This window comes from Platichthys flesus, chromosome 2 (assembly GCF_949316205.1).
Source record: "Platichthys flesus chromosome 2, fPlaFle2.1, whole genome shotgun sequence".
Lineage (NCBI taxonomy): Eukaryota > Metazoa > Chordata > Actinopteri > Pleuronectiformes > Pleuronectidae > Platichthys > Platichthys flesus.
In genome coordinates, this window is record NC_084946.1 from 15,857,771 (window position 1) to 15,878,539 (window position 20,769).

Consider the following 20,769-nt stretch of genomic DNA (forward strand, 5'->3'; position numbering starts at 1 on the left):
TGGTACCAAATAGCCAAGAAAATGAAGCTGTTTCTCTATTCAAATTGACCTTTGTCTACTCAATCAATGCCCGTGCATGAACCAAAAAAAAACTATTCTGAGGTAACGATGATTTCAGCCTGGCAGATCAGCCAATTCATGAAAGGCCGATTATCTCTGGGAATCTTGCGAGAGGGACAGAACAAACTCTCGCTTTATCGTGTGGCAGCTGCATTCAGGATACTGAGTTTACAGAGACGAGCACAGAGTCTGCAAAGTTAAGAAAACTCAGAGGAAAAACACTTTATACAATGTGAACCTAAACTTAATTGGACACAATGGACACAAATAAAGAGTCTTTTGTACGGACAGAAATCTCATGCTCCCTCATGCATGCAGAGTCCACCAGCCGTGGCGCACCAGACCTTCACTGTAACAATAACCATGCAGTTGAGTCTGTGGAACTGTGAGAGGAAACAGGAAACAAAGTCTGATCTCATGTGTCAAAGTCTAATGGCCCAACCTTCCTCCTCTGTCAGATAAGATAAGAAAAGATAAGATAATCCTTTATGAGTCCCACCACGGGGAAACTTGCCATATTATAGCACAAAGAGTCAGAAATTTGAATCATTAAATAATAACGAATAACATGCTAAACTTAAGTATAAGGATAATAATACTTAAGTGTAAGGAGACATAAAAGAAATAAACATATACAGTGTAAAAAAAAAAAAAATATGTACAGTGAATGGATTGTAAATGAACCAATGTATTGCACAGACAGAATGAATATTGCACAATTAAGAGAGTTGCGTGTGGTTCTACTGAATTCCCCTGACCTCCTCTTTTGCTCCTGTCATAATTACTGTGGTCACTAGGGGTCATCTAATGATAAAAACGTAACTATGGGCCGTAATAGGCTGCTTGACCCTATTTGGTTATTTCAAAGAGACTCGGTCAGCAACTTTCTGTCTGAATTTCAACCGAGTCGGAGAGGAAATTAGCCGAGCATGACACTAACTCGACAGGTATTTGTGTCCAAACCCGACCCAGGCCGAATTTTTCCCCAATTACAGGCAACTGCAGCCTAAAAAAAAATTATTTTCGACGGTCCAGTGCTTCCTCATGGTTGTGTATATTATGAATACACTGTCAGCAACCAGATAAGGTAGTGTAGCATGACGACTGGTTACAGGGAGAAACAGCAAGCAAGAAATACATACTGTTCCCCATTTCCAGTCTTAATGCTAAGCTAAGCTAAGCTAACCAGCATTCGTTTATGAGAGTGGCATCAATCTGTCCATCTAAAGTTCGGCAGAAGCGTACAAGTGCATAGTCTACAATGTCCAACTTTTACTTTAGGACATTATATTGTGTGAAATTGTGCAATCTTGAATGATTCAGCAGCAGTAAACAAGCTGTTTGTTTGACAAGTCAGTGCTTCTCCACAAACCAACAGACCAACCTCGAGTGACGCCCAGAAATGATTGGAACACACATAAACAAGCTGTGCCGCTAAAGATTATTCTGCCTCGTGGAGGTTTTTTTCTTCTCTTCGCAAAATGTTCTCCCAGTAAGCAGAAGGTTTGCCAAACAAGCTGGCAGCTGGAGGATCCTCAGCTGCTGAGTCAGTAGAACCATTTCTTCAACTCCCAACATGTCTGGTTCAGCCCAGCCGGCGTGGTGCAGCCCAGCAAGGTATTAACTGGTAATTAACCAGATTAGACCACAATGGTAACAATCTCCGACCTTAACACAGAGTTCAGCTGAGCAAAAACTTTCAGTTTGAGTTGGCCTCACAAACTGAGGGTGTCAGATAAAAAGTCCACAGGTTGTGTTCAATCTTCCTTATGGCTTCGCTTACAAACACAATTAATCCCATGAACAGTTTTTAGCATTTAACTCCGTCAGCAGGGAAGCTGTCTGTAGCCTGGGGCCCTGGAAACTGAGACACACCTACAGTGTCTCACATCGTGTTCATCAGCGTTTGAGCAAATCGACACAAACACTGTTCAGGGTAATTTAACGGATGAGAAGGGCGGTTCGAGACCACAATGGGTAACTGCTGGGATCAAATACAACAAACTGCAAGGTGTAAGATAATATGTACTGTATATCATAAAGCTGAAAAAGAATGTAAGGAATTTGACTTAAGATGAGTGATCATGTAGGACTAAACACTGACATGACTCAAAACTTGCCTTTTAATTGTGAATCACATAGCTTCAACCTCACAAATGATAAATTCACACCTCATGCAGTGTCGTGTGCACAGTGATGAACAAACCTCCTACAGCTAGTTTCTTTTCTAGATTACTTTCATCTGTGCATTAGAGCTGCTGGGGAGGTCAAGCTTGTTTGTGTTTGGTCTGACAGAACCAGCTGAGACTACTCCCATACAAGAAACAGAAACATTAACCAAAGGATTGTAAAAACCATGCTTATTTTTCAGTGTGTGTGTGTGTGTGTGTGTGTGTGTGTGTGTTTGTGTGTTTGTGTGTGTGTGTGTGTGTGTGTGTGTGTCTCTGTGTCTGCATTAATCTCCCTGATCAGAGCAGTTGTTTGCAGCCTGGAGGAATAACAACTCTTTCAGTCATGTCTAATCTTCATCACATCAGAACTGTTCTTCATCTTAACAATACAGCTCATTGACGTGTCTGTCTGTCTGTCTGTCTGTCTGTCTGTCTGTAATGGTGTCATTGTGGGCAATGATTGTGTCTGTCACTGTCTGAGTTGCTCAATGGTTACATCTAGGACATGACAACCATTACAGGCCATAAGTTTTTGTCAAATCTCAATAAAACCAAAACTTGAATTGCCACCCTACAGTTGTGTTCCTCCTCAAACCAGTGCAGTTTCAGTTTACAAACTATTAGCATTATGCCTTCAGTCACATGTCAGAGGCATGAAAACCAAATCACATCGGCGGCTTTGAACATAAGATATCCAACTGAGCTAACAAATTAATGATGTCTGCTAAATACTGCAGGAAACTGCGAGTGGAGTAAAACAGTGCTGCACTCAAAGTAGAACGAATTAGTGATTCATTGCAGAGGTTGGATTCAGGGAACTCAGCCAACAGAACCGGATGTCTCTGAAGTCAAAGTAAAGTACAGCGAAAAGACCAATTTGAAGAAAAAGGGCCATTATAAGTCTTGATGTGTATTTATCTCTCAATGGCCTGGTCTTCTAAAGCCTCCAGTTTTGTATTCATCATTATCCTGCAGATGGAGAAGCAGTTTCTTGACCTCAGAAGCTCCGTTGTAAATGTCAAACAGGTGCTGATGGTTGAGCCGTGAACAACATTTCACAGGCCGCCTATAAAGCTGCCGAGCGGGAGGAGGCAGAGCTGCGGACCAGCGACCACATGGTGGTTAGCAACAAAACAGCGCCCTCGCTCCTGAGTCAGTCAGTATGAACACGCTCTATTGACATGCTAATGCCAGATCTGCCAGCTGAACCGGCCTGAATACAGTGAACACCATCGTCCGGGCTCCTTCAGAGACCAGGGCCTTGGCAGCGAGCCTCGAGGGATTGTTGAGAATTCATTAGTGACAGAAGGTTAAGATTCTAAACAGTTACAGAGGATTTCAATCTTATGTTAAGAGGAACTCTCACACATTAAAAGGGTACTGGTTTTGTTTTTTTCCCATCTATTAGCCCTCATACATAATAAAACAAACGTGCGATCTTGTTATGACCCAATCGATGCCACACTGAGGGTTAGGCCCCTTCTGCCGTGTTCACATTAACTATAAAGCAATAACTCAGAGGAAGACAGGTGCAATTTCCAATCTGAATTTCATTACACTTCCCTCGCCGCCTGGTTCGAGTCATAACATTGCATTGTTGTCAGGTGGTGGATTCGGGAGCCGAGGCCTCGATGTCTACGCATCACAGCAGCTTTATGAATGAGAAAACAAGCAGCTTTCTCCATAAATGAAGATCCATCCTCCTCGCGCAGTTAGAGGAGTCTGTCTAATGCAGAGAGGCAGCCGACCGGGCCCTGATCTGTGAGACGAGAGCTACCCCCCCCCCCCCCCCATGACACAGATGTACACTAAATAAAACAAGGCTGGATCACCAAAATGGACAAAAATGGGCTAAAGAAGACACATTTGCGTGCCCATTTTTTTCCAACAATAACGAGCTTGACACTTTCGTTATCCCGAAAAGTGAGAAAAAAATCAATCAGCTGATACACTTTCCACACCAAGAGGAATCTGTCTGTAGATCAATCCTACACATCCAAATCTTCACACTGATGAGTACCCGACTTTTACATGACTGGAGTGATGATCAGATATATTGGAACATTAGTGAAGCCACTGACATGTTAAAGGTCCAGGGTCTTGATCCCAACCTGCAGGTCCACTTAGAGAGTCATGTTGCTAACAACCAGTGCACTCTTTCATTTACACCAGGTTTCTATATAACACAAACACAGCGGCGCTAAATGTCACTTGAAGTTTCTCTGAGGATGTTTTATTTGGGTGGTCTGTATGTGGTGGCTCGTTCCTGAAAAGCTGACATCAGGAACAATAAATAGAATTAATGTTATTTCACATTTATCACCTATGTTCCATTTGCAATTGAACCGTCTCCACAGCACATTAAAGCCTAAAGCATGAATATGTCTATCCCATCAAACAATGAATCCACTGCTCAAAGGGAGAACAGGCAGCAGAGTGTGATCAGGTCTGTGCATTCAAGCCGGATCAATTTAAAATAAACTAGATCACCGTACATCCACACATTGGGCGCACAGTGTGCAACCTATTCCTGAGTGTATGTTCAGCATTTAGAACAACACTGATCTCAGTACAGCCACGTACAGGCCCCAAAATGAGAAAGAACGGGGTGCCATAGAATAACACCACTCATCCCTCCGTCCATCCTGCACTGATTTCAACACAGGGATCATTTTACCCAGCAACAAAGAGCCAGAATCCTATAACCACATTATGACAGATCAACATTCAGCACACTTACATCTCTCTCTCTCTCTTTCTCTCTCAACTCTGTCTCTCTCTGTGTTTCTGCATTAGTGAAAGAAACATTTGCACAAGAGAGACCAAATTAAACCCAGGGTTACACTGTGCTCTTGACACATGGATCATGGTTTGGCTGTCATGTGGCAGCGCTGCACATACATACACAGTGCATCCCATGGAGGGGTGCAGGCTGTGTATTATAGGGATAAAGGGGAAAAGCAAAAAGCATGCAGAGCACTGGCTCTTGGTCAGATACACACGGACGGTACCTCTGCAGAGACAATACACACACACACACGCACACACACACCTTTCACTTGGGTCTCATAGTCCGCTATGATCTCCTTATCCTTCTTGAATTTCGTGGACATGTTTCCTCTCCGGGTGTCCGGGTGAGAGCCCCTGTGAGTCGAGGACGCTCCCGGGTCTGTGGTGATGGTCCCTCGGCTGGCTCGTGAGGCTGCAGCCCCCTTGTCCCTCGGCTGCTCCGGCGTGCCTCTCCTCCTCTACGCGCCGCGCATCGAGGGAGGACGGAACAAAAGCGTTTGAAGGGTTTACTTTGAAATCGGGGAGAAATCAGTGCAGGAGTCCGCGGTGCAATCTTGCATTATTCTCCTCTTTTCCTCCTGCAAGGCGCTTTTTCCTCTTCCTCCTCCTCCTTCTTCCCCTCCTCCTGGTACCAGTCAACTCAAAAGGATTCAGCAAGGGGGGGGGGGGGGGGATCAAACAAAAGACACGAGCGAGCTGAAAACTGCGTTAAGAGCCTGATGGGGAGAGAGAGAGAGGTTCAAGGTTCCAGTCAGACTGAAACGTGCCCGCGGTTTGTGGGATGAAGAGGTGAAGGTGGAGCAGCGAGGACGCACACGTCCGTCCGTCTCGGCTCTGACAAATTGCGCTGCAGGGAAACAGGAACTTAAGAGACGGTCACGTGAGCCTCCGCATATTGTTAACCCCCCTCCTTCCCTCCCCCTGACACCCCCACCCCCCCTTACACGCACACGCATATGCACCCTCACGTGCACGCGGTGGTTATAATCTAATATGATTTAATTCGACTCCATCGGGGCGGAAGCCTTTCTGGTCATATTTAGCATGCACACAGTGGAAATCACACATCAAGTCATAATCATAAGTAACGTGACATGAACAATGTTGAAGTTGGGATGGTCTTGATCTTTTGGGGTCATGTCCACCTTCTTTCTCTCCAGTATGGTCTCTACTCTGAATTTCCACAAAGTGAAGCCATGAAGCATGAAACAGATGGAACAGATGATAACAAAACAAGTTTTACAAACCCTAACAGCTTTCAAGAATCAGTGCCGGCTCAAGCCACAAATAGATCAAATGTTTTAAAGCTGATAAAAAAGATTTGCATTTGATATATTTCTAATATAGTATATGTATAATGTATATCTTTAGTATATTAAAACTAGAATGACACTAGAGTGTATACACCCAACAGTCTTATGAAACCACATTTTAATTCACCAGAGCCAGATTTTTATTTTGGATGTGCACCAAGTTGCACAATCTCATAAATGTCTTCATTAAATGTGTCAGATCGTTTCCATCAAGATTTGTAAATTATTTTCTGAGAATTCTACAAAAATGTGAAAAGAAATCCCGAAAATTAAAAAACGTTCCTGCATCTGCCCTCTAAACTGGATCAACACCAAACATTTTAAATGATTCTTCTCTGACCTACACCACATCCTTACCCCAAGTTCCATGGTTATCCATTCAGTAGTTCTTGCGTAATCCTGATCTGAAAGGGAAAAAAAAACACACTGACAAAAATATATCCTCTAGGGGTAATCTAAATATGTGAAAACACGCCCAGAAGGATTTGATGAAATCTCTTTTGATTCCATTGCTCATACCCTATTAGAGTCGCATTACAAATGACTTTGGAGGCCCCAGGTAAAGGGAGCCTGGGAGAGGGGCCTGCACAATTACTTTTGCTGTGGACTAACATCATCGACTGTTCTTTTTGGTGGGGAGCCCTCTAAGCTCAGGGTCCAGGTCAAATTGCTTGCTTCGCCTTCCCTGTTGAAACGTCCCTGGTTAAGGTTTATATATTCGTTTGTTTGTTTGTCTGTCTATTTGTTAGGCGGAACTATATATATATATTCCGAGTGTGTGTCATTTGGTGAGATCCAAATAAAAATCGGAATGTAGTGAATTTAAATGTGGTTTCTTTAGGGGACAGTTGGGCCTTGGCGGAGGTATGCATTCTCTGAGTGCCATTCCAGTTGGAAGATGTGGCACACATCACAGCAGAGGTCATGCTGCTCCGTCACACACGCAGAGCAGGGACCACGTGAGGTGAGCGGGGAGCCTGGTGGGGACAGTAAATGTGCTCAGGCATGACCCACCAGCACCAGCACCAGCTCTCACGCTGATATTTGAAGTTCAGGCTGATCTTGGAGGCAGTGCCGTGCTGGCCGAACACATGCACAAGCCACTGTCTTTTCATTTGTAAATTGTATCTGCGACACTATCCGGTTTTGCACAGCGTTGCGTCTTCCCATTCCTTGTTGCATCCATTGTTTACTTCCCTGCTTCTCTTCTGTTGGCAGAGCTGATGCTGATAATTAAAGACTGATGTGATGGTGAGAGTGTCATCAGTGACAGAAATGTGACACGCCTGGAGGCGAGAATAAATGAAACACAAGTGAAAGATTATTTCGCCATGCAAACAGGTCATAAATATTTTAAACATGGCAGAATTCAATAAAGAGCCCATGCATAATAATCCCTGATAATGAGGCTGCCAGGGTCTCTGAGGAAAGTTCTACAGAGCTCTCTCAGTTGTGCTGTGCCTTTTGTAACAACGCTATCTTTCCTTGGTAAATACAGTATGTGAATTCCTTTCAAGAAGAGAAGCAGCTTTTCACAGGCGTGTGATGATGGGGACTTAGTGGGTTTCCTGACGCATACTGTCATTCCAGTCTGTCGCTGTGTTTTTAACAGTCCAGGGAAGTCGGGTTTGTTGTTTGTCCCCGAAGTTATTCTCAGTTCAGAAGGGAACAGGCTGTTGACTCACAATGACGGGGCACAAACCTGCACACAGACACACTGCAGATGCAGTACAAAGCTCTTTTCCATCTGCAGCACACAGGCTGTTTCAAGCTGACAGGCAGGGAGGTGTTTTTCCACTTAAGCTGTACAATATGCCACATTTGAAAAAACTATTTATCAGAATTTTATGACAAAAATGAACAACCTTTGGGGAAAAAATCATTAGACTTTAACTTGCTTTATAATACATGAATGTATTATCAATACCGTGCACCCTCTGAAAGTCAAAACGGTAGCTGGAGCCAATACAATATTACTGATCATACTTTTGTTTTATTTATGTTGATTAATGTGCAATTAATCACAATAGTCAAACATTTTGTCAGACTCAAGGTAGCAGGAGGTCTGTAGCTACTGTACAGCCCAATGTCAATACAATTTTTCTCAATATCAATCAACTACTAGATTGTTTATGAATGTTATTTAAGGTTTCAAAAAAACAAGTATTCAATGCTGAAGCAAATCTTGCTCAAAACTATTTATCTATCTATCTATCTATCTATCTATCTATCTATCTATCGCTCTATCTATCTATCTATATATCTATATATCTTTCTATCTATCTTTTTCCTCCTATAGCCTCATATGTGTCACCTCCTTGTCTGAGGAGTGAAGCCATCTAAGAGCAGACACCTAACTAGTGACATATCAGACCTGAGCTGCTCTTGTTTGTGTTTACCACAGAGAGGTCAGCAGAGGTAACCCTCTACAGTCCATGTATTCCTCCCACGTCCCTCTCTTGCTCAACCCTCTCTTCTCTGTCATCAGGTGTCTCGGGGGGGGAAGGGACCTGGCAAACTGTGACTTCACTGTTTTATCGGCACAAAGATCCATTGTGGGATCGTTTTACTTTTTCTTTCTGTAGAACAAGAGTGAGAAACTGCTCACGTCTCCATATCAAACATTCAAACCATCTCCCCATTGGAACACGGTCTGGGCCTTAATGCCATCATAGATCGTTTTTATATAAAGTTTAACCCCAAAAAGGTTTTGGCACATAAATGTCTTTGTGACTCCACGGTTAAAATGTGTTATAACTATTTGTGTAGCGATCCTCAGTAAATGTTTTGAGTCTGGCTCTTTACTAATATCAAAGATTTGTGTAATTCGGAATTAACACACTATACATGTCATTAACATAAACAAGTATATGTGAAGGTAATTAGAATAAAACAAAGGTTGGGATCAGACAATCAAATATGATTTCAGATACTTATTAGGTACGTTCAGTGACAGTGGGATTTGTTGGAATCCCTTCATGCATTTATCTATGTGCATCCTTCATTACCTCTAATAGACTTATTCAATCCTTAATGTTGGTAGATTAGACTCAGTTGTACAATAAGTGAGCATCTCACTGCTCTACCTTGGGCTCAATGTAAAACCATACCCGCTGCAGTGCTGGCTCTGCACAATGACAGGATAAGGGAATAGGACTTATTCTTTTTTATAGAAGTACAAACAATTCCATTCACACATCATTTTTTTTCCAGTCAGTCAAAACCCTGACTTCTGTTAATTGTTAGAACTGATTTCAATGCAGGGCAATCAGCTGCAATACCTCGCTCAGAGTCATTGACATATGTTCCGTACTTTCTACTGTCATGGAGCGAGATGGCTCCCTGGTACAGTATGTGTATTATCTCCCCTTCAGACTCATACCACTGTAACTGTCACTTCTATTTTCACAAGCAATCCCACACTGAGACAAGGAGCTTCTCAACACTGGAAGAGAATCCTAGTGTTAAATCCCACAGGATTAATCACACCTGACTGCTTTGAGGATATTCCCTCCTCCTGGCGTTCTTGTCTTTTTCTCCACATTGCACGTTATTGCGGTTGAGTTATATTCGAGGATGGAAGCACCGGGTCTTTTAGCGTTGCTTGGATAACCCCGGAATCACTCAAAGGTCAAAGACGACTGTGGCTGCATCTGTTTGATCTTCTGTCAAAGCAGCGAAACTTGATCTGCAGGATTTTTCTACCAGGTCTCTTTTCACTGACAGCTACTTTCTGCTCGCGTTTCAGGGGAGAGAAAGCCATGCATTATGCAAACAGTTGTCTAAAGTGTTTATACGATGGTGAAGTGTCTGACTGTACTCCAACACTGGCCATCTGTTGTGTAGGACATTTCTGACATGAACACACACACCGCGTCTCTCAGACTTCACACTTACGAGTGAGTTACTTTCTAAAAACACTGAAGTTGACCTTTGCAAAAAAAGAAAACATTTCAATAATAACAATGCAGTGTGGAGAGGTATTTTAGAAAACTTCTGAAGAAGTCAATCCGGCAAAGACAGTGAGTAAAAACAACAGTAAATGAGAAAAGTGGTGCGAACAAAGCAAACTGCTCCTTTTTTTCTCCCATAGGGGTTTGCTTTACAGAGAATTATCTTCACCTTAAGTAAAAAGTGTTTTCTCCACTGCCCAGACGTTCAATTAATCACACAAGGGAATGTGACAGAGGAGAAGACAGTTATTTTAATCACCTGTCTCTACGTACGCTTCATTAATCAGAAATGATAAATGGTGGAATTAGGAGGTTATGGGTGAGTTTATAGTATTTTCTTTCCTGTTTAACTTAAACAGGAAAGCTTTCTGAAAATGAATGGCAGTGTCCTGGGCTGTATGCCAGTAAATACCCTAAATTTGTTCTTAAATAACCATGCATTATTTCGGTCACTGAGTGGATTGTATTTTATTCATGCAATAATTGATTTATGCTTAATGAATCACAGAAATCAAACATGTCAGACTCATCTAGGATCGTATCAAAGCATCAGGAGATCTGTGGCTAATACCCAATGTCAATACAACTTATTAGAATAATTGGTATTCCAAATACCAACCCCTTTATTACTGGTAAAATTAAATAAAAATACAAATAGCATTCATCCCCACACAGCGTAGACTCACTGTTTCTGTGTTCAGATTCTAAAATTATACAATGACGCCCTCTCCTGATCCCTTATGGTAAGGCTGGTAGAGACTGATCCCTTCCATGCAGAACAGGATCTTAAGAAGGATCAAGAGTGACTTGACAAAATGTGAAATGAGACAGAAGCAGGCAGGTTCCACAAATACTCTCTTTTGTAAACCGATTTGTATCAGATTCAGGGTCAGCTTACACAGCAACAAATCTGGTTAAAACATTTGTCTGTTGGCCCTGCTTCAGACTGGAGGCGGTTTGATGAAACACAACATTACAACAAATGGGATCAGTGTAAGCAAAACTAATTCCCACATAGAAAAACTTCTGGAGCTCACACCCTTCACTTTTATTCAACTCACATTGGGCTGGTGGAATGACAGCACTTGGGCGATCCGCTCCTGATGGCCTGATCTGTGCCAAAAGCAAGACAGAGCAATGCCACATGTCAACCGAGTACAAGCCAAACAGGAGCCTTCCAAAATCATGCTGGGAAAAAAGGCCCACATTGGATTTTGGTCAACGTGCCACTTAAGGCACAGCTGGCCTTATTCTGGCCCAGATACAATGGAGGTGATCCTGATGTGGCCCAAATCCCTGTACCCTGAAAAAAAACGTATTTGACACAAGGCCTTGGGTTTTACAAACTTCTTAATTTATTAAATTATAGATAACCAATTCATTCGTTGCCTGGTTGATAATCCAGCTTTATATTCCTGCAGTTCAAAATCCTTGTGTAATTAAGTCTTCTCCAGTGTTTGGTTATGATGCTTTTATTATGAAGGGGTGTGGGCCGGAAGTGTCAGTGTTGTGGCCGCAGGGCGGAAGTCGCGTGTTTTCACCTCGTGTTTGACAGGTTGGTGTGATTCCAGTTAGCAAACTGAACACATTTGACTGGTTATAAGGTTATTTCCAGCTCCCACAGCTCAGCCGCTGAACTCATTACTTCAACACACATCACTGCAGGGCGGTCGTTTCATAAAAACACCGCATCATCGTCTCACTTTACCGCTGTGTCTTCTTCTATGTGCTACCAACTTTTATAGCTCCTGTAAGCTAACGTTAGCCGGCTGAGTTCATTGGTAATGCTGCTTCTCCAGCATGGACAAAGCACTTGTTTAGTCGGTGTTGATGTGTCATTCTAACTCACGACAACATGATTTACTAATGACTTCCTCTGTGTGTGTTTAAAATGACAAGCACTGACAGTTTGAACGTGTCTCTCATTGATCTTCAGCACTCTCACACACACACACACACACACATTACCCCCATCTGGATTCAACATGTCCACACCGGGAGACGGAGCAGCAGAACAGGCCGCTCCAGCTTCCTCCTCCTCCACTGAGACTGATGCCACCGCTGGGGACATCCTCACTGTCACCATCGGGGCGACGGTGCCCACGGGGTTCGAACAAACTGCAGCAGAGGAGATCGAGGAGAAGATTGGCGTTGAAGCAAGAATCAGCAAAGACCGTGGGCGTTTATACTTTCCAATAACAACAGACAAGTTATACCAGGTGAGATAAGAGTCCAAACCAAGGGAGACCCGGTCCCCACCAGGTTTCTCTTACTGTTATGGTGACCTACAACCACAGAAGACTTTGACTTGATGATAAATCATGAAGTTCAGGGGCATTTTGATGGATTTATTTGGATTTTGATTCATCAAGACCATCCTTTATGATGTGTGTTAAGTCTTTTTGTCTTTTATATTGTATTCATTGTCCATCTTTTATGTTGAGATAGAGGTTTGTGAGTCTACGCTTTATGTGGTTGCTGCCGTCTGTCCTACAAATTATAACAGGGACAATAAAGATCCTTGAGGTCAAATCAATAACATTTATTTAAATAGCCCACAATCACAACGTAATCTCAAGGCAGTTTGTGTAGATAGGCTGAGAATTTACAATATTATAGAGTAACCCAACAGTTCCCCTTTAAAAAATAAAAATAAACTCTCCTTTTAGAAAAAACAGACTCAGTGTGGGCGGCCTGTTGGGATGAGAGGAGAGATGGGAAAGAGAAAGAAGACTTTTGTTTTGCCATGTAAAACATGTTTGACCTCACAAAACTTTTTCATTTATTCCTACACTCTAGATTCATCTCTTGAAGTCTGTGGACAACTTGTTTGTTGTGGTTGAGGAAAATGATCATTACCAGTTCAAGGAATCAAAGGTAACTCACAGCCGGCTCTACTGATATACACTGTGTTAATGTAAGGGTAGTAAACAATGTTCTTTAACTACAGGAGGAGACATTGGAGGAGCTGCAGCAGCTCGCGTCCAAACTGCCCTGGAGTAACGCCCTGCATGTCTGGAAACTCAACGGAGCCTTAAAAAAGAAGAAAGGCACCCGAAAAGGAGGGAAAGCAGCCAAGGTAAAACCCAACAGTGCGGCCAGTGATGAAACCGCGGCTGACAATGAGCAGCAAGAGGTCCCTGAGGCGGTGTCAGCTGCTGATGGCCAAACGGAGACAGAGGCCTCTCCTGACCTGGAGACCTGCGCACAGGACTCCGAGGAGGGAGCACCCAAGGCCAAAATCCTCAAATTCCGCGTGACGTGCAACAGGGCCGGTGACAAACACAGCTTTGCCTCTAATGAGGCAGCCAGAGACTTTGGCGGGGCCATACAAGAGTTCTTCCAGTGGAAAGCAGACATGACGAAGTTTGACATAGAGGTAGGCATGCTTGTTGAGACAGGACTGACGCAAAGTGAATAACATTGCACTGGCCAAAAAAAACTCTACATGCTCAGATAAACTTTGCAGGGGACAACCTAATATTTAGTTTAAGGAGGGATAAAATAACAACGCTACGCTGCTATGTAACATTTCCCAAGAAGATAGGCTGTTCTCATTATGTGAGTTGTCTGGAAATGTTGTTACATGATGTGTCTACGTTTAAGATTAGATCAAAAAAAGGTTTTCACACGTACAGTAATGATAAAACTGTGGACTTCCATTGTTTGTAGAAATGTTATTTTATCGGTTGGTAGGAGACGGTTGTTTGGTTTTGTAATCTGACAACCACACAGTTTGTATGTAGAATAAAGTTTTATTTTCCCATCTGAGTTTGCTGATATTTAGATGTATGTCTAAATACATGTCGCAGTAAATAGTAAATTAGCCTGTGTATCAGATCAGATTAATGGGGGCGTCCAAACTTTAAACCCAAATTTAACAGTTAATTCTTCTTTTAACTTGAGCTCCATTAAATATGAAAATGTGTGTTACTTGATTTCTAATCATCTAGTGTTTGCTCCTGTGCTGTAGGTTTTACTGAACATTAACAAAGAAGAGATGGTGATTGGCATCGCTCTCACAGAAGAGAGTCTTCACAGAAGAAACATCAGCCACTTTGGACCCACTACACTGAGATCTACCTTGTGCTATGGCATGCTCAGGTAATTCTTTCTAACAGTGTTGTCCTGTTGACGTCACAGTGTTTAACAGTGATTTATATTTACCTACTGTGTGTCGTCACAAGGATCCATGTCATGTGAATAGGATGTGGTCGTCTGCAAAGGACAGAGTGGATGCCACCATGTGCAACTTTTTTTTAAATGTTGTTTGTCTCTTGTACATATCTCTAGAAAACATTATTTTCTATTAACATGTATCCGTGTTTGCCACGGAATTTGATAAATGTGCACACCTATAGCAGAAGCTGTGATGAGATCTGGCTGCCTGTGAGAATGGGTTAAACATGAGAATTCTCCTGGTGTTTTCACTCCTGTCTGTTTTCAGACATGAACTCCAGAATGTCTGCCGAATGGGGTACAGACTTTCTCTGGAGTTTGCCTTTGACACATTCTCAGTAGCTTTCAGGCGAGAGGTGGCACAGCAGATAGGAAGTCATTTCTAAATTCTGCTGTGGAAATGTCTTTCCAAGTTGAAATCTACATCGGTGTCTTATATGTGTATGGCTCCTCTTTTCAGTCATTTCATCCTGAGACATGTCTGAGAGCAACTAGATATACTGTTGAGTTTCAACTATCAGCTCCCACCTAGACAAATAGATTAGGTAAGACAAAATAGACTTTACTGTCACAAAGGAACATCTAACTTGTTACATACAATTTTGCACAAGTCCAGGTGGGACGTGTGCAAGGGCCATGAGAGGGACCACTTATATTTCATTAGAAAGAACTTAAACAATGGTCCATCATTTGAATCTCAAAGCAACTTAGTCAAATAGCAGAGTGGAAAAAAAATGGGCAGGCGGGGCCACCTTGATACTGTAAAGGCTATAATCAGAGTTAGTCCTTTTAAACCTTAGGTGCAGCACACAAGTATAAAATGAATGAATGTCAAAATACATTTTGGAGAGCACTGACTACTGTCATAGACTTAAATTAAAACCTTATTTTGTAAATAACAGCACAATTATAGTGACAGTCTATAATCCTTTTTAAAGTACTTTGTAAATAAAAACAGAGTTCATATTTGTCTGTAGTCACTGATTCAAAAGCAGCTAGGTGCAGTAAAATAGAAAATTGTAGATGTGATCCATTGAAATGCATCAAGAATCCTTGCCGATGAACACCTCTATTGTCCGTTGTTGTTGCCTGTGGTTCACTCTGGATTAGAACTAAGAAAGAAAACATGACCGCATTAATGGAGAGGCACACATACTTGTCCTGACTGAACACAGGCATATCCAATATCTTCACACTTGCCAAGAAATTCTTGTCTGTCACACTTTGGTGTTTTTTTGTAAGGCATAACAAAAGAGACGGATGCTCCGCTTACTGAATACGTTTTCCGCTCAGATGAGCTCAGGGATCAATTACGAGTATGTGAAAGTCGTACTCTGTGTGTCCTCTAGAATACACTCTTGGTATTTTTCTGTTAATTTAAGGTTGAAAATTGGTTCTTCGACATCTGACATCATGATTTTTAGTTCTGGTACTTCTTGTGGTTTGTTGAACTTCATTCGTTTGAACATTTTGAGCTAATACAATAGGAGCTGAGTAAGCAAATGCAAATCATAACAATGTGACACTGTACTAAGAGTACCACTTTAAATGTGACTTGGATATAACTTAAGCATTTCAAGTTTATAGGCTTAAATTGTTGTGACGTTAATTGTCTCTAGATGAAGTGACTGACACAGTAAAGTTATGTATGTAAGTAAGTAACAACAGATATAAATACTCGTGGTGGAAGTTCAGGTGGGTGTCATGTAAATTGCTGTAGGGCAGAACCGTAAACCACTTTTGTGTTTTATGAGAGTCCTGTTCAGTACAGAACATCACACTCGCACTCTATCAGATTGTGTAACGAAAATAATTACAAGTCGCATATTAGAACTGTTTCCTTTTTTAAAAAACAGGGTTTTGACTAGTGGTTTAAAGATCGGTAGTGAGTTGGTGAGCCCAATCTGATCAGGCAGGGAGTTCCAGAGCCACGGGGCGCTGACAGAGAAAGCCCTGTCACCTTGAGTAGCCAGCCTTGACCTAGGGACAGCCAACAGGGACAGGCTGGCTGATCTCAGGTTACCACAGGGATAACACGGAGTCAAGAGATGCAAAATGTACATGAGAGCCAGCCCACGTTGAGCTTTTAAATTATTAGGAATGATTAATGCTTAACCAAGTCTTCTTAGCACAGATTGACAGGCCTGTGAGCAAAACGACAGCAGAAGCGGGTGATATTGTATATTGACTTGTATGAAATGAGTTGCTTATAAAAAGTTTTGCATTGGTACTATAATGCTCTGCTGTCTATTGTCAGGCTGTGTAAACCTCAGGCATCGGATGTGATACTTGATCCAATGTGTGGGACCGGAGCGATACCACTGGAGGTGAGACATGACTTTGAGTCCCAACTGAGACCACGGTGTCTCCTGTATGCGTAGGCTTTGTATATGTTGCAGCACTGTTTCATGACCTCATGTATTTATTCTGTGTCATGAGTTTAATACCTCAACATCTACATCATTACACTTCACCAAACTGTACAACTGCACGAATTTACAAGGAGCCCGAGGAAGTTTCATGACGAAGCTCATCAGATTCACTTCATAAGTGAACGACACACTTCAGAATTACCCAGCAAATGATCAGCAAGTACTGATTAATGCTGATTAAAGTACTGAGAGTGCAGCACTGGACACAAAAACCTCACAAACGCTCTGTTTTGTTGTGTCTGAACTTGACAAATCTGACATTTTCCAGGCACATGCTGTGTAAATATCAAACAGATGGTCCAGCCAACAAACCCAAACATAAATAATATTATTAATGATATTCTGAGTCAGGCCTAACGTGTCGAGACTCGGGTTTGGAAACCTTATAGTCTCAATTAATCATCACCCAACTCTGTGGTGTGTAACATGCCATGTTTATTTATGTTTGAACATTTGGTCACATTTAAAAAAAAAAAAAAACATTATCAGATAATGAGAACATCTTCAGACTCAATATTTTATCTTATCCCCCCCCCCCCCAACTTTGCCAAACTCATCTCTATCCATGCAGGACCACATTTTACACCCTTCTTCATGGCTACTATTGTATTAACCTAAATACTTAGTTAATTGGACATCATAAGTCTTAAATTACTTGTTGATTTGAGGAAGCTTATTTGTTCCATGATTTAAAAAATAATGAAAAAGGCCACAGATTTTAAACTGCTTTCCTTCTCCAGGGGGCCCTTGAATTCACCAGTTCATTCTACATCGCTGGTGACAATAATGACATGGCGGTTAACCGCACAGTCAATAACATATGTCACATCCAGAGAAGGAGGGCAGACAAGGGCAGGTGAGAAGGAATCGCTTAAGATTTTGGTTTTTAATTTACAACTTGACTTACATGTGACGATAACCCTTATGACTTGTGATCGTCCTTTCAAACAGTGTGTCTGGCCTGCCCATTGACACGGTGCAGTGGGATTTGTGCAATTTACCCATGAGGACCAGCTCTGTTGACATCATCATCACTGACATGCCATTTGGGAAGAGGTAACATAACAGTGGTTTACGATACATGCTTGGTTAAATAATATGTTAAAATTACACTGAGGAAATCTATGTCATGAATAATGCAATAATAAACCACAATGCTTAAACTGTTGGTTGAAATATGTGTATTAACCGTGTACTGAATGTAATTTATTTCATTCATTAGTGATTCAGTGATTAGATAAAAATCCAGACTCTGCTACAATGTCAAGCAAAGAACATTGAAGCTAAATGCCTCCTCTGTTTTCTTGAAGAATGGGCTCCAGAAAGAAGAACTGGGACCTTTACCCGTCCTGTTTACGAGAAATGGCCCGTGTTTGTCGACCTGGCACAGGCAAGGCTGTCCTGTTGACACAGGACAAGAAATGCTTTTCCAAGGTAAATGTATTCCTCTTGCGGATTACATGTTTTCCAGCAAAGTCTCCAGGAGATTTAGATCCCATGATATTACATCACGTGTCATTCCAGTCCTGATGATGCATGCTCAACGTTCATTTACTCAGACGTAAACGTGTTCTGTCTTGTAAAGATGTCGGCAGCCATTGCACTTAGGTACTTATTTGTGATGCAACTTTTTCAGTCACCTGTCAAATGGCACAAAAGAAACAAATTGGACATAAACATACTTTTTTATTTAAGAAAACACATGTCTAGGAAGGTGCAGCAGCAAACACAAGTAGTGTAGTGACATTTTTGCTGAAACTAAAAGAATCCCATTTCTTGAGTTTGGAAACCTGCTCTGTCTATCAGCAACATGCGACTGTTCAATTTGTCAATTGGATGAAACGAAAGGTGCAGCTTGAAATTGTTGTACCTTTGCGAAAGTGATAATAACAACAGGTAGTGTTATTATGGAACAAAAGTTAATTTCTTTAACAGTAGGGCGGGAACAAGTAGACAGACCTGTTTGTGTCAGCGCCAATTCAAGTCGATGATTCTGCTTTGTCCACAGCGGCGATTTGTCACGATTACACTAAATAGAGCACTTTGTTTACAAATATACAGCTTGTTGCCAATAATTCTAAATATAGTGTTTTCAAATGCAGATGTTTTGCTTTTAAAGTTCCAAAACATCACTGACTCACCTACAACCGCAAATTTACGCTACTCTTCTGTTCAATAATCCTGGTGTGTGCGTCTGTGTGGCTGTACAAGCTACACAACTATATCAACAGGCCTGGACACAACCACAACATGTGAAAATGTGTCGCATCATTTGTAACAAGCACAGTCTCAGTGAGTAAAGGTGGAAAAGCAACATTTATGTCTCTGCCTGTAGAAGGCGTCGCATGCGTCACATTCTCAATGTCACAGTGAGGTCATGGTTGAAGTGTCACTCTGACTCACTCATTGACCATTCTGGTGTCCAAGCTTCTCAAAATGTGTTCTAAGTCAAATAATTGGTATTAAGATTCAGGTCTTTGTTTTATTACTACAATCCCTAAGCTGTTTGTGCAGCTCTCCACCTAGTTTAAACAACCTTAGAAGCTCAGATGATGAATCAATTCATTTTGGAATCTCTAAATAGCCCCTCTGCCGTTTTAGTGGTGCAGGTTTAACGAACTCGGCCGTGGCATCTTGGAACGAGACTTTAAAGCAGGCTTTTCCCCAGCTGTATTTGTCTAAACAGAAATCTTGCTTTGCGTAAAACAGATGTCTCACTTGTTACTTAGCCCTCACACGATTTATGTTGTCCGCAGGCTGTTTCCAGGATGGGAGGACTGTGGAGGAAGCTGCACACTGTTTGGGTCAATGTCGGGGGTTTACACGCCGGAGTCTACCTCCTCAAGCGGACCGCGAACGTGTTTGGCCAAACTCCTGAGGATATCTATGAACCACGAGAAACCGTTACCACGCAGGCGGAGAAGACGGATGACAAGGAGCTCTCTTAATCAACTCACCTCCTGCATTCGAATTCAGAATTTACATTTTGAGGCCATGTAGGATTGTTGCTATTTATTTTATTTTTGAAGATTTTACTTTCTCCCTGTTTCAGGTTCTCTGCTGAACAGTGCCAAGCAGGTTGAGTGTATTGTTTTTGTATTTCACATTTGCTGTAATGTGATAAATGGGAGAAATTAAAAAAGCGTATTCTTTCATGCTCAGCAGCAGGTTAATGGTTCTCTCACTGTTCCACTGAGCCAGTTCATTTGTCATGATGCTGTAGAGAAACCCACTGAAGGATGTATTGCACCTCTGATCTGCTGTGTTCACTGCATGTTGCCATTTGTCCCGATGAATGAAGGTTCAAACTAAATGTCAGTAAATATGCATATTCATCACTTTGATTCAGTTGCCAAGCAGTGACGAATTTACAACAGGGAAGCTGCAACGTTCAGACAGTAGAAGAAGGAGGAAGTCCTTGAAAATGTTTTCTGGAATATTTTATATTTGAGTTGCTGGACAATAAAACAGGAGAAAGTCATACTGTGTGAATATGTGCTTCCTTCTTCCCTCTTCAATGTCTACCTGCTAACCAGCAACCTTTTACTTCAGCTTCTTTTTATTTAACGTTCCATCCTGAGCTCACTACAACCAGGGACAGCACAAGCTTTTATCAATGACACAGATTGAGTAACGGTGATATATTTCAGTGTTGGTGAACACATGCAGATAATATTATACTTCCTGTATCCGTTCAATAAGAAAGATACACACCCTTAGCCTGTGGGTTATTCCCAGACAGGAACTGTGTAGATGAGTTAACCAATCCTCACCACAACTACGACACGAAGTTTACAAGGAAAACAACATACCAGTTGTAGAGTGTTGAGTTTCCGAATCAGGCACAGCATAGAGTAATGCTGAGCTGTCG

The 20,769-nt window shown here is 41.9% G+C and overlaps 2 protein-coding genes across 4 annotated transcripts in view; one reads left to right on the forward strand and one right to left on the reverse strand.

Moving 5' to 3' along the window:
- The window catches only part of srgap3 (SLIT-ROBO Rho GTPase activating protein 3), a 58,039-nt gene extending 52,202 nt beyond the window's left edge, over positions 1–5,837 (reverse strand). For both annotated transcript variants that reach the window (XM_062401157.1, XM_062401148.1), the window contains exon 1: positions 5,284–5,837. In XM_062401157.1, coding sequence (XP_062257141.1) covers positions 5,284–5,344 — 61 coding nt within the window. In that variant the 5' untranslated portion in view covers positions 5,345–5,837. The remainder of the gene's footprint in view (positions 1–5,283) is intronic.
- A 5,956-nt stretch (positions 5,838–11,793) lies between these two features.
- On the forward strand, positions 11,794–20,379 carry thumpd3 (THUMP domain containing 3). 2 transcript variants are annotated; one of them, XM_062401178.1, is made up of 10 exons: positions 11,794–11,842; positions 12,224–12,506; positions 13,087–13,164; positions 13,238–13,666; positions 14,261–14,391; positions 16,724–16,793; positions 17,639–17,754; positions 17,850–17,954; positions 18,209–18,332; positions 19,655–20,379. In XM_062401178.1, the coding sequence occupies exons 2-10, from the start codon at positions 12,273–12,275 to the stop codon at positions 19,844–19,846; spliced, it is 1,479 nt and encodes a 492-aa protein (XP_062257162.1). In that variant the 5' UTR covers positions 11,794–11,842; positions 12,224–12,272; the 3' UTR covers positions 19,847–20,379. The 2 variants fall into 2 exon arrangements, with proteins under 2 accessions (XP_062257162.1, XP_062257152.1); XM_062401168.1 differs by lacking the exon at positions 11,794–11,842 and having other exon boundaries at positions 11,881–12,506.
- The last annotated feature ends 390 nt before the right edge of the window (positions 20,380–20,769 follow it).

Excerpts from the sequence above, each read along its gene's own strand:
- thumpd3 (XM_062401178.1), top strand. The coding sequence starts at position 12,273 with ATGTCCACACCGGGAGACGGAGCAGCAGAACAGGCCGCTCCAGCTTCC. Across the intron at positions 12,507-13,086 it reads CAACAGACAAGTTATACCAG|ATTCATCTCTTGAAGTCTGT; the intron begins GTGAGATAAGAG and ends CCTACACTCTAG. Across the intron at positions 16,794-17,638 it reads CCGGAGCGATACCACTGGAG|GGGGCCCTTGAATTCACCAG; the intron begins GTGAGACATGAC and ends TTCCTTCTCCAG.